Below are 14,403 nucleotides of genomic sequence, written 5' to 3' on the forward strand. Positions count from 1 at the left end.
TATTCCTTTGATGCTCTCTGTTTTCTTCGAATTGATTGCAAATAATATTGTGACAGCAAAATGGGAAATTTAATATTGTTACAATAATGAGAAAAATAATCAATACGTCATATCTTATAAAGTTTCTACTATCTGATTGGTACTTAGCATCAAATATCAGAGATAATTATATTGTTGTTATCTCTGTCAAAACAAAATCCCCCTTAATATAAGAAGAAACAATGTTGTGGAAAATCCCATACTAGACTATCCTCTAATGATGACACGTCCTTAATTCAGGGGTAAAACAAGTCTAAATATTGCTTTTCCTAACTAAATGAACAACTAAGTACCAAGTTATGTTAGTTTGGTTTTATTGCACTTCAAAATGTTTATCCCGGTTTGAAGCTGACTACATGTCCCAACTTCCGTACATTTTCTAAAAGGCTTCCAGTTACCTTTTCGAACAATACACCAAGTCAGAAACCCAATCAATCAAACCTGCTTCACTATTTTCAATATCTATCATCATACATAACTCTATTCTCGCCTGCTACTTTTAAAATACTACACATACAAAATTACTACACTCTAAGCTCCCAAACTTTCATTTTCACACTTCAACTTTTCTGGTAACCACTTCTCTCATATATCATGAATCCACTTATCAATATTTTCCGATGTATTAACTTCATTTGTTGTTCTGGTTCCACATTGTTTAATCTCCATGTTGTTTTTAGATCTGAGTTAACAAGTTTTCTGTAAAACCATGTTTTATGTATTTACACTTTTCAAACTTATATTACTCTGTTCTTATGTATTGTCTAACTTATAACATATTTGTTTTCTGTAAAACAAATCTAACTTATAACATATTTGTTTTTAGATCTGAGTTAACAAGTTTTCTGTAAAACCATGTTTTATGTATTTACACTTTTCAAACTTATATTACTCTGTTCTTATGTATTGTCTAACTTATAACATATTTGTTTCTATTTATTCTCAGAGCAATAACAATGATAAGACCAGTTCAATTTATCCGTGACATTAACCAAAAGAAGGATTTCTGGAAGCTAGCTGTGAGGGTGAAAGACAAATGGGTTGTTGTTAAGGATGGGAGGGAGCACTTGGAGATGGTTATCGTTGATGCTAAGGTATAATGTGTATCATTAGCTGCCTTAATATTCTATATGCTAAATATAGTATAAAACCTAAAAGAATATCAATAACTTTTACATACATGAAAAGTTGATTATCAGCAAGTGCTGTTTAAATATGAGTTTATGTGTCTCTCCATACTGACCTTAAATGTACATAGTTTGGTTGACAAAACTAACATACAACATATGTTATAGGGGGATGATATTCAAGTTGTGATCCCTACTGAATACAAAGCTATGTATGATCTGATATTGAAAGAGAATAACACCTACACAAAGCTATGTTGTGATCTGATATTTACTACTACACCCGGTCCGATTTTCAAGAAAAAGTTTAATCAACATTTGAAGTTTATAATATGAGACTGAATTTTTAACTAAATACATCAAATTGTCGATACCAAATTTTCTCTTATAAATATCATCTTATAAAGTATTATTTCAAAAATTAAGTAATTTAGTAATTTAACTAAAGTTGCGTGCATAATTATAAACTTTTTTTTTCCAATACTACATCCTATTAATTATATATTCTATTACTATCCCACTCCAATAGAGCTACAATGCAAGTTATGTGTGACGTACTAAGGACTACAACTTTATATTATACCTGACATTATTATTTGTACTGCAAGTTTAGATTCTCACCACGTGATTGAACAGTGTATATTCTAGACATGGTTTGATCACACCCCAACCGCACATTTCTCTACAACTTATTCTAAGATATCTAACTCAATAATTGAATTTGAAGTATCGAATCGAACACTATAACATGAAACTAATATGGCCTTTATTTGAAAAAATAAAAATTATTAAAATATGATAACTAAGTCTACAACTTATTCTAAGATATCTAACTCAATAAAATATGATAGTAATATATAGGATGAAAGTAACCTTTAAGTTTATGACATTTTCGTTACAGCACAAGATAGAGGTTACTCCCTCCGTCCCGGAATAACTGACCCATTTTCTAAAAAAAAGTGTCCCAAAATAACTGACTCATTTCAATTTTCAATACAACTTTCATCATTTCCAATACAATATAACACTAAATAATACTACTTTTATCATTCCCAATACAATATATTCCACTTTTCCCTTTATTTATACACTTTTCTTAATCTGTGTGAAAAACCAAAGTAGGTCAATTAAATTGGGACGGAGGGAGTATATTGAATGACAACAGTATGATAACTAAGTCTATTGTGAATACGTAAAATCCCAACCTTATCATCACCATAGATTGTTTAATCCATTGTGACCTTTTTATGTATAGATTGTTTAAAAACTCCATGTAATATATTATTTTGTTCAGTCTTATTCAAAAGGAAAATGCTACTTCTCAAGAAAAATAGCTTCAAGAATTTTTCAAGACACAGTTGGCAAATTTTAATTGGATGATTTATTTGTCCACTTCCTATTTTTCAGCCACACCTCCTTGAATTGTGGCAAATAATGCATTGCGATTGGCTACTCTTTATTCTTGAAGAATTCTTCAAGTTATTTTTCTAGAGATATAGCATTGCTCTATTAAAAAACCATATATACATTACTCCCTCCGTTTCAAAATGAGTGTCGCTTTAGCCAAAAAAATTTGTTTCAAAATGAATGTCACTTTCAGTTTCCAATGCAATAATAACTTTTTCTTTTCAATTGTACCCTCCAATTAATACCCAGCACACTACTTCCAAAGTATTAATTTTAAAACTAACCAATAGTTAATAAGGATAATTTGGTAAAATAACCATTCTCTTTCTTTTAATCATTGCATTTCTTAATATGTGTGTAAACACCTAAAACGACACTCATTTTGAAACGGAGGGAGTACTTTTTTTAAATGCCAGGTTCATAAACAATCATAACCCAATGTTTAAATTAATCAAACGTGTTATTGTAATTTACATGGTTTCGAATTAATTCATACTTTTCATACACAATAATTCCTATTTAAATTCATGGATAATTGCCCTTCTAATCTTCATATTTATAATACAACCACCTCAAAACTGCCTTCAAGATATACTGCCATTTGTATCAAATTTTTTTTCAAACATTACATTTTCACTTTTCACTAAACTGTAATATTATTTTTTTCACCAACCTAACTAAATGATCATTTAATGATACAACCAACTAAAATTAATGTATTATTAACATTTTAGCTTTAATAATTATAATGCGATTTTCTACAACTACATATACATAAACTCCTAAATATTTAACTACTGCAAACTTTTGATAGCTTTTTCAAATCAACAACATGTCTTCTTTCAAAAAACTCCTTCTACAAGAACCAATTGATCATTTTTCTGTGGTCAAATTTGCTTCACAGGTATATCATTTACCTTTTTTTGTAACTATCATTTTCAATTTAACATTATTCTAAACAATAAGTTAATAAATGTTTTTTCTTCAATTCAGAAATACCCTGAAGTAGATCCCATGTTTGTTAACAAATACTATGACAAACTTATGACTACATGGCATGTTATAAACGAGGAAGCTGGATTCAATGAACTCAAATTCAGAAACTGCACCATTTTTCCACTGATATCTGATGGTTGGGATGATCTCATTGAAAATAATGGTCTACCAGAAAATGCCGAGATCATTTTCTCATATTATGGGAAGACCATTTTTGCAATTGCTGGATTCAAAGAACTTGATGATCCACACACTTATCCTAAATTTCATAGCCGAAGTCTTGATCCAAAAGACACTTTTTTCTTTGATGTTCCTGTCCTAAGCTACCAATTGATTCAACCTATGATGGTTATTATATTAAATTCCTTCATTAATTAATTTACTTATTATTTTTTTCATTACTATTTTCCTTTTATTTCTATATTTATAAGTATATATTTTGCCAACTTTTCGATGTTAATATTGTGTTATTTATGTTATTATTCTGTAGTTTCTTCCAAGGCCATTTGGAGACTTCCTCAGACAACATTCATTTGATATTCTCTATTGCTGCACTGATATAGGTCACTACCAACTATTTGATGTCCTTATGAAGAACGGCACTGATTTAAGCGTTATATTAGGACTAGATTGGAACAAATTCTGCCAAGAAAATCACTTTACCCCAGGAGTCATTCGATTCAAATTTACAAAAATATGTTACACTACTTCATGCCATGTTTACCAGGAATCAGCCTCTGCTTCTAACTCAACATAAGTATAGTTGAGAAATTCACAACTCTAATTATCTCATTTTCTGATCCATATTAAGCATTACATTTTTATTTTATTTTATGTTTTTATGTATTAGTATTATGTCTACTTTTTATTAAGTCTTTAATAGTAATTGTCTTTAACTTATGTTTTATATATGTTGTTTGATGTAATATCTAAACTTTTATTAACGCCTATTTTTAATGCTTCTGTTTGTATTCCATGGTTGTATAATAAATTTGCTTTGCAACTGTAGCCTGTAAAATAATTTTGATTAGACCATTGAATATCAGCATCTGCTATACTGCTTTATTGCTGAACCATAGTCTGTATCTAATATTCCTGTTGACCATTCGTAATTTTGAACAAAATAGTGCACATTTATGCACGCCTATCTCCACACTTTTATTCACATTTGATTTTCGAAACTTCACTTGACAATAACTTTGTAAACAGAAATTTTATTTCTTTTTAATTCTCATGTAAAGACAACTATAATATACCACTGTTTAAAAATGCATATTGAACTTTTGTAAAAAAAAATGCATATTGAACTATAGATAATTAATTTAATTTATACACTAAAATAATTTCCACTTAAATGTTTTCTTTGAATTTTTTTACATTCCAAATCAAAAATTCACATTTACATTTTTTTACCATTATATGAATTTAACTACTCCCTCCGTCCCGGAATATCTGACCCATTTTCTAAAAAAAAGTGTCCCAAAATAACTGAGTCATTTCAATATTCAATACAACTTTAATCATTCCCAATACAATATAACACTAAATAATATTACTTTTAGCATTTCCAATACAATATATTCCACTTTCTCCTTTATTTATACATTTTTCTTAATTTGTGTGAAATGAGCTAAGGGCTCAGATAAATTGGGACGGAGGGAGTATATACGTTTACCAATTTAAATACAAATATGAACCAGCATAAAAAATTGAATCAATCTTTAATTTAATCTGACCACCAAGTACACTGCAATATTCCCTACAACATTTATTTGTAATCAATTGGAGTGTTGCTCCTCGAACACGCCATTCTGAACCAATATTCTTAATAAATAATTTTACAATAATTATTCTTATCATAACGTAATAATGACAAACTATATCAAAACAAAACCACACATAAAATAATACATAATATTATTATAATGAAAGAATAAAATATTTCTTATGACCAATTTTACAGTATATATACATATTCAACAAATGATACATAGAACAGTTATCATTAATAATGGAATCCAGTTCTTCATCACTTAGTGAAATACCAGGCAATCAAAAATCGATGAATTGCAGCATTGCTCCATTGTTTACATCTGAAACTAATAGACCATTTTTCGTAGCAGTCTGCACAGAGGTATTGCTTCTATTCTATATAACCTTTTTTCCTTCCATTTTATAATGTCATTGCACTAACTTTGTTTTATTTATATCACAGATAATATGCGAATTAGATCCACTTATTATTGCTGAACTTTATGATGATCTGCAAGACAAATTGATGTTAATTGATGGTTATGGAAATTTTCATGAAGTTGAATTTAACAAATCTCTACTTATGCCAATACTAACACATGGTTGGCATGAATTTAGAGCTTTTTATAATATAACATCAAATCCACTCATGTCCTACGCATATTTAGGAAATAGTACGTTTCATATTAAAATCTTCAATGGTTCTACACCATACAATGAATATCCACGTTACCATAGATTGACAACTTCCAGTCTTAGAGATATTACCTTTGAGTTCGACATGCCTGACAATGCTAAAATTTCTTCCAAATTGGTAAATATTATATCTTTCATTGTAATTTTATATCCATATTTTAGTAGTTGTTCTTCAATCTTTCAATTTATCTTACTAATTTTTTGAATTTCAGATTCTACCACAAGATCTTGGTAATTTTTTTATCGTTATCAACCATCAGTACCTGAGAATCTGTGGCACTTCCAACACTATAACCGATTGCAAATTGATATTCAAAAAAGATCATGCAACTAATGAAACAACTGTTATCATTGGACGTGGATGGAAATCATTTTGCTTAACCAATCGCATTTATCCTAAAAGTGTCCTGCAATTTAAGTGCGACTCTATAATGGCGAAAAACATCGTGTCGGTTAGCAAAGTTTCAAGACGTGTATAATTGCTACTCTATTAATGACATATTAGGACCCAAATTCAATAGTCTAACATTTATATTTAATTTATTTATTGTACTATGCCTGCATTGTAAAGACTACAAGCTAATATCCATAACAGCAAGTCATTGAATTTCCACCACATATTTTTGATTGACTCAACTATTCAATGATGTGCATTACCGCCACCTGTGTACATTTTGTACTTTTTTCAACTCTAATTAAATCCCAATAGTAATTTCATTCATAAAAATTCAATTTTCAATTTTTTTTCCATTTACACATACACCATACAACTATGTATTACGGTGCTTAACTCCCTCCGATCACATTTGCAGACAAATAAAAACTTTTTTCATTCATTCAATACTTAATGTATTTTGTCTTTCAAAAAAAAAATAACTTAATTTATTTGGTCAATATATAAACCATATACATTATGTATTCAATAAAAATTACTCCCTCCGGTCACTATTATAAGCAAAACTTCACTTTTTAGATACATTGAATAATTAATGTATCTAATCTATAATAAAGACTAGATACATTAATTATTCAATGTATTTAAAAAGTTAAATTTTGCTTATAATAGTGACCGGAGGGAGTACCTTTTTGCTTTTCAATGTCACCAAAATAACTACTCCCTCCGTCCCAATTTATTTGACCTCTTAGCTCATTTCACACAGATTAAGAAAAATGTATAAATAAAGGGAAAAGTGGAATATATTGTATTGGGAATGATAAAAGTAGTATTATTTAGTGTTATATTGTATTGGGAATGATGAAAGTTGTATTGAAAATTGAAATGAGTCAGTTATTTTGGGACACTTTTTTTTAGAAAATGGGTCAGTTATTCCGGGACGGAGGGAGTACATTACTAAATGACAAAACATCAGAACGTAGAGTGCACCAGTAGAGATTCCATTTATATAGTATAAACAACTAAGACTATGTTCGTAATTTCAGTTAAGTAATTATTATATTCTCACTACTTCAATTATTACAGTTGGACTTTATACAACATTACCCTTAAAATATTGAATACTACCTATATTATTATTAAATCATACTCCCTCCTGTCATTATTATAAACAAATTTTGATTTTTTATGTTCATTCAATAAATGATGTATGTACCCTATATTGTAGACCAAATACAATATTTATTGAATGAATCTAAAAAGTATAAATTTGCTTATAATAGTGACCGGAGGGAGTATGTGATTTATATTGTGTATAAAATGCCTTAGTTACTGTATACGGTACAAAACTAATTTTCACTCCATGCTACTATTATAAATACCAAACACTTAACCAAATCATCAACATTATTCCCAACTTCATTTTTACTCCATTAGATAAAACAAACAAAACATGTCTCTTCCAAACATTCAAGCTCTTCTCCAAAAGGAACCGACCTATGATGTATGTGTGGTCCGATTGCACTATCAGGTAATATATACTATCCACTATTATTACAAAATACAACTACAATTATGTCATTTTTTTTAATAAGTTTTATTTACTAACCATTTTTATTTTTTACATTTTAGAACCATACCGAAATCTATCCATATTTTGTGGAAAGATATGGTCACCAATTTCAGAATACTTGGGACATTATTAACGACAATGGATCTATTACGCAATTAATCATTAGAAAAAATATACATAATCCTACAATAACATATGGTTGGGAAAAACTGAAACGTCTGCATAACTTTCCTGATACTGCTGAAGTTCACTTTAACTATTATGGCTATAATGTTTTCAAAGTCTCACACTTTCAACCAATACTTTGTATTACTGCAATACCTTCATTCCACACCAGAAGTTGTGCCCCAAATGAAACTAAATACTTTGATATTCATATTATGAGAAGGGACTTGGAACGTTCGTATATGGTTAGCCCAAACTAAACTTATATATAATTCTTTCTTTTATTTATTATCTTTATTTCTATTATTACTAATTTCATTCATTACTCTTTCAGCATTTGCCTGTGGAGCTTGGAAATTGTTTTACCTACAATTTGTGTGACAGTGTTATTTTGTGTGGAGATTATGGCTATAACCAAAATACCAACATTGTTCGTGACAACAATGATAATCAAATTGTGGGGTTGGGACCTAACTGGAATATTTTCTGTCGCAGAAATCATTTTACCCCCGGTGGTTATGTACGATTTAAATTTACCTCGAATGATTATTATGTCGCTCAAGTCTTTGAATTATCCGATACAAATTTTCCTTAATTGTTTTTCATCTTAATATGTTGTAAATTAAATGTTCTACTTCGTTTTATTGCTTTTATATATTCATATTTATGTAACCACCTGTAATACTTTGTTCTTTTTCTTCTTAATTTAATCGTATTTGTAAATTACTGGACTATCTATTTATTTATTTATTTTTTTATTTATTTTGAACTATTAAACTTAGTCTTCATATATCATGTATTACGATAAGTTCCGAATAATACTTTACAATGCCAATTATCTCACAGCAAAATCAACTTCCTATTTCAATTCCTGGTTTTGTGATGGACACCATTGTTCATCAATTCTTTCACGTTCGTTGTTCCAAAAAATATCCTTTTAATTTTATGCTCATATATCATATATATTAGTTATAATTTGTAACTAAACTTATATAATCATCAACTAGCACAATGTTGTCAAATATAAAACACATGCCATTCATTTGATCTTCACAACTTAAAAGTTCGTAATACAACATAAATTAAACACATACTAAAACAGAAAACTTAATTTAAACAAATAACACTTATTTTTTATACATCGTTTTCCATGAATCTGACATAGCAATTCCCGGGATTACTATCCATCTTAAAATACAACCTGTCTCCAGCTTCAACATTACAATCTTTCACAAATGTATGCCAACCCCTGCCAATGAATTTCTTCTCCACATAATCACCTTCTTCCACAACAATGTCGCACCATATTGCATCCACTGCTTCATCTTCGTAATCAAGCAAGGTCAGAGTCAGTGTTTCTTGATCTACTCCAGGATCTCGATAACTTCCTTTAATATGGCTAGGAATTCGCTACAACAATTAAATCACCAGTTACTGCTTTGCAGTCAATAATTCTTTTTAATTTTTGACAACTAAATTATTTTAATTACTGTTGTTAATTTACCAGTTTATGATTTTGACGCAAATGACCATAATTAATGAGAACCTCCCACGAATCTGATCGAACATTCAGACATGGAGGGACCTCAATTAGCTCCAGGTAATAGTTATGTGATAAGTTTACCTTAGATTTAGGAACTTCAGAACTTCCTCCTTCTTCAATTGACGATTGCAGCTTCTCCACATCAACATAATTGAGCTCACTGCAGTTTTTAATCATAATACGAATTCAACATCAAATATTACTAAATATACTAAAATTAATATATAACCTAAAAATCCCTATGTTCTATATTTTTACCTCTTCATTGAGGCCATTATCAGATATGAACGATGGATGTAATTGAAAATGTGAATATACTTATATACAATACCTAACCCTATTTTACTATTCCAAACATATGGGCCGACCCAATAATCTTTTTCCCAATTACATCTTTTGCTACTTTCACCCCTGAATTACCTTTTGTTTTACATTCGGAATCTTTTGTAATTTTTTCAACTTTTATTAACTTTTCTTTATTGCTCTCTCTTTTCAACTATTTTTTTCCCTTCCTAAAATCCTTCCAAATATTTTTCTTTAATTTTTATTAACTTAGTTTTGACTATAAAACTACTTCCAAAATTATCGTTCATATGCATTTAAACATGGCTAAAAACTACACTTCAATTATCAAATTCCATATACACAAATCGTCCCCCGACGAACCAGAACCCGTGCGGATGCACGGGTATGTTACTAGTTGTTTTTTAATAGGAAGAGATGATGTTTTTTTTTTAAAGAAGCTAAATTCATCCATTTAAATTGACATCGGAAATTTCTTTTAATTTTTAGGGGAATTTCATTTATATTTTATTTAATTGCTTTTAAACTATTTATTTCAACAAAAAAAACTATTTATTTAATTGTTTTTTGACTGGCTATGTTTTATTTCATGGTATTTGTCTCATTTTAGTCAACGCATTTGCATGTACATTGTATGTAATGTCAACAAAAAAAAATAATGTACATTTTGTGTTAATTTCTTTTAAAAGAAAAATAGTCATATTATTTTAACATTAAAATTTAGATGTAATTCGTCAGTTTGACACAACTCAAATGATTATCTTTAGATTGAACATTTTTTATGGTTAATTTAATTTGAATTTGACATTTTTTGTGTGCATAAGTTTTAGATCATGTTTACCACTACATCTATATTCCAAAATAAAATTATAAGTAATGTGTTTACGTTTGTTACTTTTTATCTCTATTTATTCTCATATCAAACATATATACAAACATAAGTGTTATGGACACTCTCATTGGAATATTCTCTAAAACATCAATTTTTTATTGAAAGAAATATACATAGTTGCTACACTTTGGAAATGGCCCCATGTAAAGTAGTGATACCTACATGTTTCAAATAATACAGTGAGTATTAGTGAAAATGTTCTCAGAATTTTGATTTATCTCTACATACAAAACACATAAAACTTTTGAAAAGAGTCTGTCGTTTATTTAAGTCTCGAAATCACAAGGAATTAATCTTCATAATTATATATAGAAATACTGAGTTCGACAAAAAAAAAAAAACGCATATACAAATCGTATTTGAAAAGTGACTTACCCTATCGTTTGTTTCACGCCGCTGGAGGAGGAGTGCTTCACTGGAGTCTGTATCACTCTTTAGATAATATAGTAGTATAATTTAGTTATTAAAAAACAATTATTTAATTGTCAGACAACTAATTTCCCATCATTAAGAAAATATATGAATGGAGTTATCATGGATACATGTAGGTCACTTCAACTTTTGGGAGTGTGACCATTACCTTTGATGTGTACATCGGGCTGAGCATGGCGGTGATAATATGAACAATATGAATTTACAACTTATACTGATTCATATATTTTGACTATAAAAATAAAAATGTTATATTGTATTTGTTATATTGTTGGTAAAGGATAAATATAGTTTGTTATAATTTAAAAGTAACATACTTCTTTTTAAATTTAAAAGTAACATACTTCTTTTTTTTTTGTAGATAGACGAAATGGCAAAGCCATTATAAACTCACACACGGGGTTCGAACCCCGGTCATTGCATCCGGCTTAACAATTTCGGCATTTTGTCAGTTGAGCTAGGACATCTGGATATCTTTAAACAACATTTATAATTTACACGTGTTATCACAGTAAAAAAAAGATGAATAGACACACGAAGTGTCCGTTTGAACGGTATCCGACAGTAATAGAGATTTTTTTTATTATTTCAATAATACCCTTAAACAAATTTATTTATAATAATTTTATTATTTTTGTTATTGTGTCAGAGGTAACATTTACCTAAAAATGATGTTTTCTTCGATCTCGAATATAAAGAAAAAATATTAATCAAACAAAACAAATGTATTTGATTCAAATTTTAAATTAGATAAATAAATTTATTTGACTTTTTTCCTACATTTGAAGTCAAAGTTGTAATTCATTGACCGAAATTTTATTTTAAATTGAAAACAGCAATTTTTAAGCCAAAATTAACTACTTTTTAAATTATAATAATTATTATTTTAGGGTTAAAAATCTAGATAGCGTTCGAAATTGTATGAAATAAATGTCACCCTTTGAAAAAAAAAAAATACTATTTACGTGAGTTTGATAAAATATGAGATAAAAAGTTTAATTAAAGCTGCATTCAAAGAAATTTAAAATACGCACACTCTCCGTACATTATTATAAGTAAAAATTCACTTGTTAGATTTATTAAATAAATTATATATAGTATATAATATAAATCACATACATTATTTATTCATTAAATCTAAAAATTAGATTTTTGTTTATTAATCATAGAGTGTGTGTTTGTACAATTATCTCTGATACTATCAGTATATTTTTAATGTATTCCAAGACACATCCACTTTTTTTGGAGGATTCTACATGAAAAACTACCAGTAAAATATTATCTTTTTAAAAAAGGAATAAGTAGCGATCCATTATGTGTTCTTTGTGGGGAACATAATGAGACAATTTCACACCTCTTTATGGAGTGCCATTGATCAAAGCAGATATGGTTTGCTTCCTCATCAGGCATGGTATTTAATTCGCATGATTCCAGGTACATTCCTTTTAATAAGTGGTTGGAGGAAAATATTATTGATGTCAATGAGGATATTATAGTCCATGTTTTGGTCTTGTGTAATGAGATATGGTGTGCTAGAAATAAGAAATGTTTTGAGGGGACTGATGTTGATGTGGCTGCTACTATTCAAAAGGCACAAAGATCTATTGTAAATTTTAAGAGTGCTGGTACAATGTTGGTGGAGACACTAAGTGGAGGTCCAATTTTGCCAATATCTGACGATCATTGGACACCTCCTTTTAGTGATTTCTATAAGCTAAATGTTGATGCAGCAGGTCCGATAGAGGGTGATAAGTGGGGTATTGGTGTTGTGGTGAGAGATAATGAAGGTGTTGTCGTTGGTGCTAGTTCATGGCAAGTCTTTTCATTACCAGATTCAGAGGTTGCAGAAGCTTTAGCTATGTGAAAGGGTTTGGAATTTGCAAAAGACATGTGTTTTCTGAATCTTATAGCAGAATCAGATGCTTCTAATGTGGTTCTAGCGTTGAATGCTCACCAACAACCTCCCAACTACGTTGGCTCTATTATTCGAGATTGTATTAGCTTTAAGGGTAGCTTTCGTAGTTTAAATTTTCTGCATGTTAGGCGTGAAGCCAACCAAGCAGCTCATTATTTAGCTAAACATGCTCTTAAGAATTTAGATTGCATATGGATAGAAGAAACTCCGCCTTGTATTTCTGCAGGCTTGACATTTGATTTATTGCCAGACTATCGTTAATGAATTTGTCTTTAACGTAAAAAAAAACAGTATATTTTTAATTTTTCTCTATTGTTTTGCCTTTTGTGTCAATCTCTATATTTTTTTGTATATCTTCGATTATTTCATAAGTTGTCTAAAAATGATTGTTCAAATAACACACATCTTTATAAAAAATCGCAATTTTTTATCATATTATTTATACTTGGTTAAGTGTATTTCTGCATTGTTTTCTTATACAAGTTGTTGAAAGACCTACCTACCACATAATTCAGACCAAGTGCAAGTATGTCCCTGTGTTTGTGATTTTTTGCTTATTTTGTCTCTAATTAGATTGTAACATTCTGGTCTGATCAAGGTCATCCGTTGGTTGGAAATTATAAAATAAAATAAATAAAAAAAATAGTAGACGCTCATGCAAAATATATTTTATTTTATTTATTTTTATGTTGAATTAAAGCCCCTCAAATAGTTCATGAACGCTTGAGAATATTTCTATGGACAGATAATGACCCTGGAAACTTCAAGTCAAAGAAGATTCAAACAAACGCCGAAATTAAAATTACTAAGTCTTATCCAAATCAATTTGGTGAGCTGTATACAAGTAGTCAAGTTTATCATGCTTTTTTATAATCTTATAATGACACTAGATTATAAAGACAATATTCTGGCAAAAATAAAAGTTTGAATAACAAATTGAGTAATTTACCAATATACTTTTTCTTTGGCTAAACTGCACTTTTTGCCCCCTAAATTTTAAAATGTTGCGATTTTGACCCCCTATTAAAAAAATGGCAAAAGTGACCCCATGTTTAGGGAAATATGCTCTTTTGACCCCATAACATAAGGGAAATATGATCTTTTGACCCTTATCTTCTCAAAAAGTTGCGATTATGACCCTTTTTTGGGACACGTGGCGTCTTCTCAAC

General features: G+C 29.3%; 2 protein-coding genes across 2 annotated transcripts; one reads left to right on the forward strand and one right to left on the reverse strand.

The window, feature by feature from the left end:
• The first annotated feature begins 5,580 nt into the window (after positions 1–5,580).
• On the forward strand, positions 5,581–6,679 carry LOC146958142 (uncharacterized). The gene is made up of 3 exons (XM_085729470.1): positions 5,581–5,703; positions 5,785–6,135; positions 6,230–6,679. Exons 1-3 carry the CDS (start codon positions 5,581–5,583, stop codon positions 6,494–6,496), a joined length of 741 nt encoding a protein of 246 aa, XP_085585596.1. The 3' UTR covers positions 6,497–6,679.
• Positions 6,680–9,167: 2,488 nt separating this feature from the next.
• LOC146958143 (uncharacterized) lies at positions 9,168–9,967 on the reverse strand. The gene is made up of 3 exons (XM_085729519.1): positions 9,951–9,967; positions 9,774–9,852; positions 9,168–9,559 (listed from the first exon to the last, which is right to left on the reverse strand). Exons 1-3 carry the CDS (start codon positions 9,965–9,967, stop codon positions 9,284–9,286), a joined length of 372 nt encoding a protein of 123 aa, XP_085585645.1. The 3' UTR covers positions 9,168–9,283.
• Between the last annotated feature and the right edge of the window lie 4,436 nt (positions 9,968–14,403).

This window comes from Medicago sativa, chromosome 1 (assembly GCF_051527215.1).
Source record: "Medicago sativa cultivar Bolivia chromosome 1, Bolivia_mono, whole genome shotgun sequence".
Classification (NCBI taxonomy): Eukaryota; Viridiplantae; Streptophyta; class Magnoliopsida; order Fabales; family Fabaceae; genus Medicago; species Medicago sativa.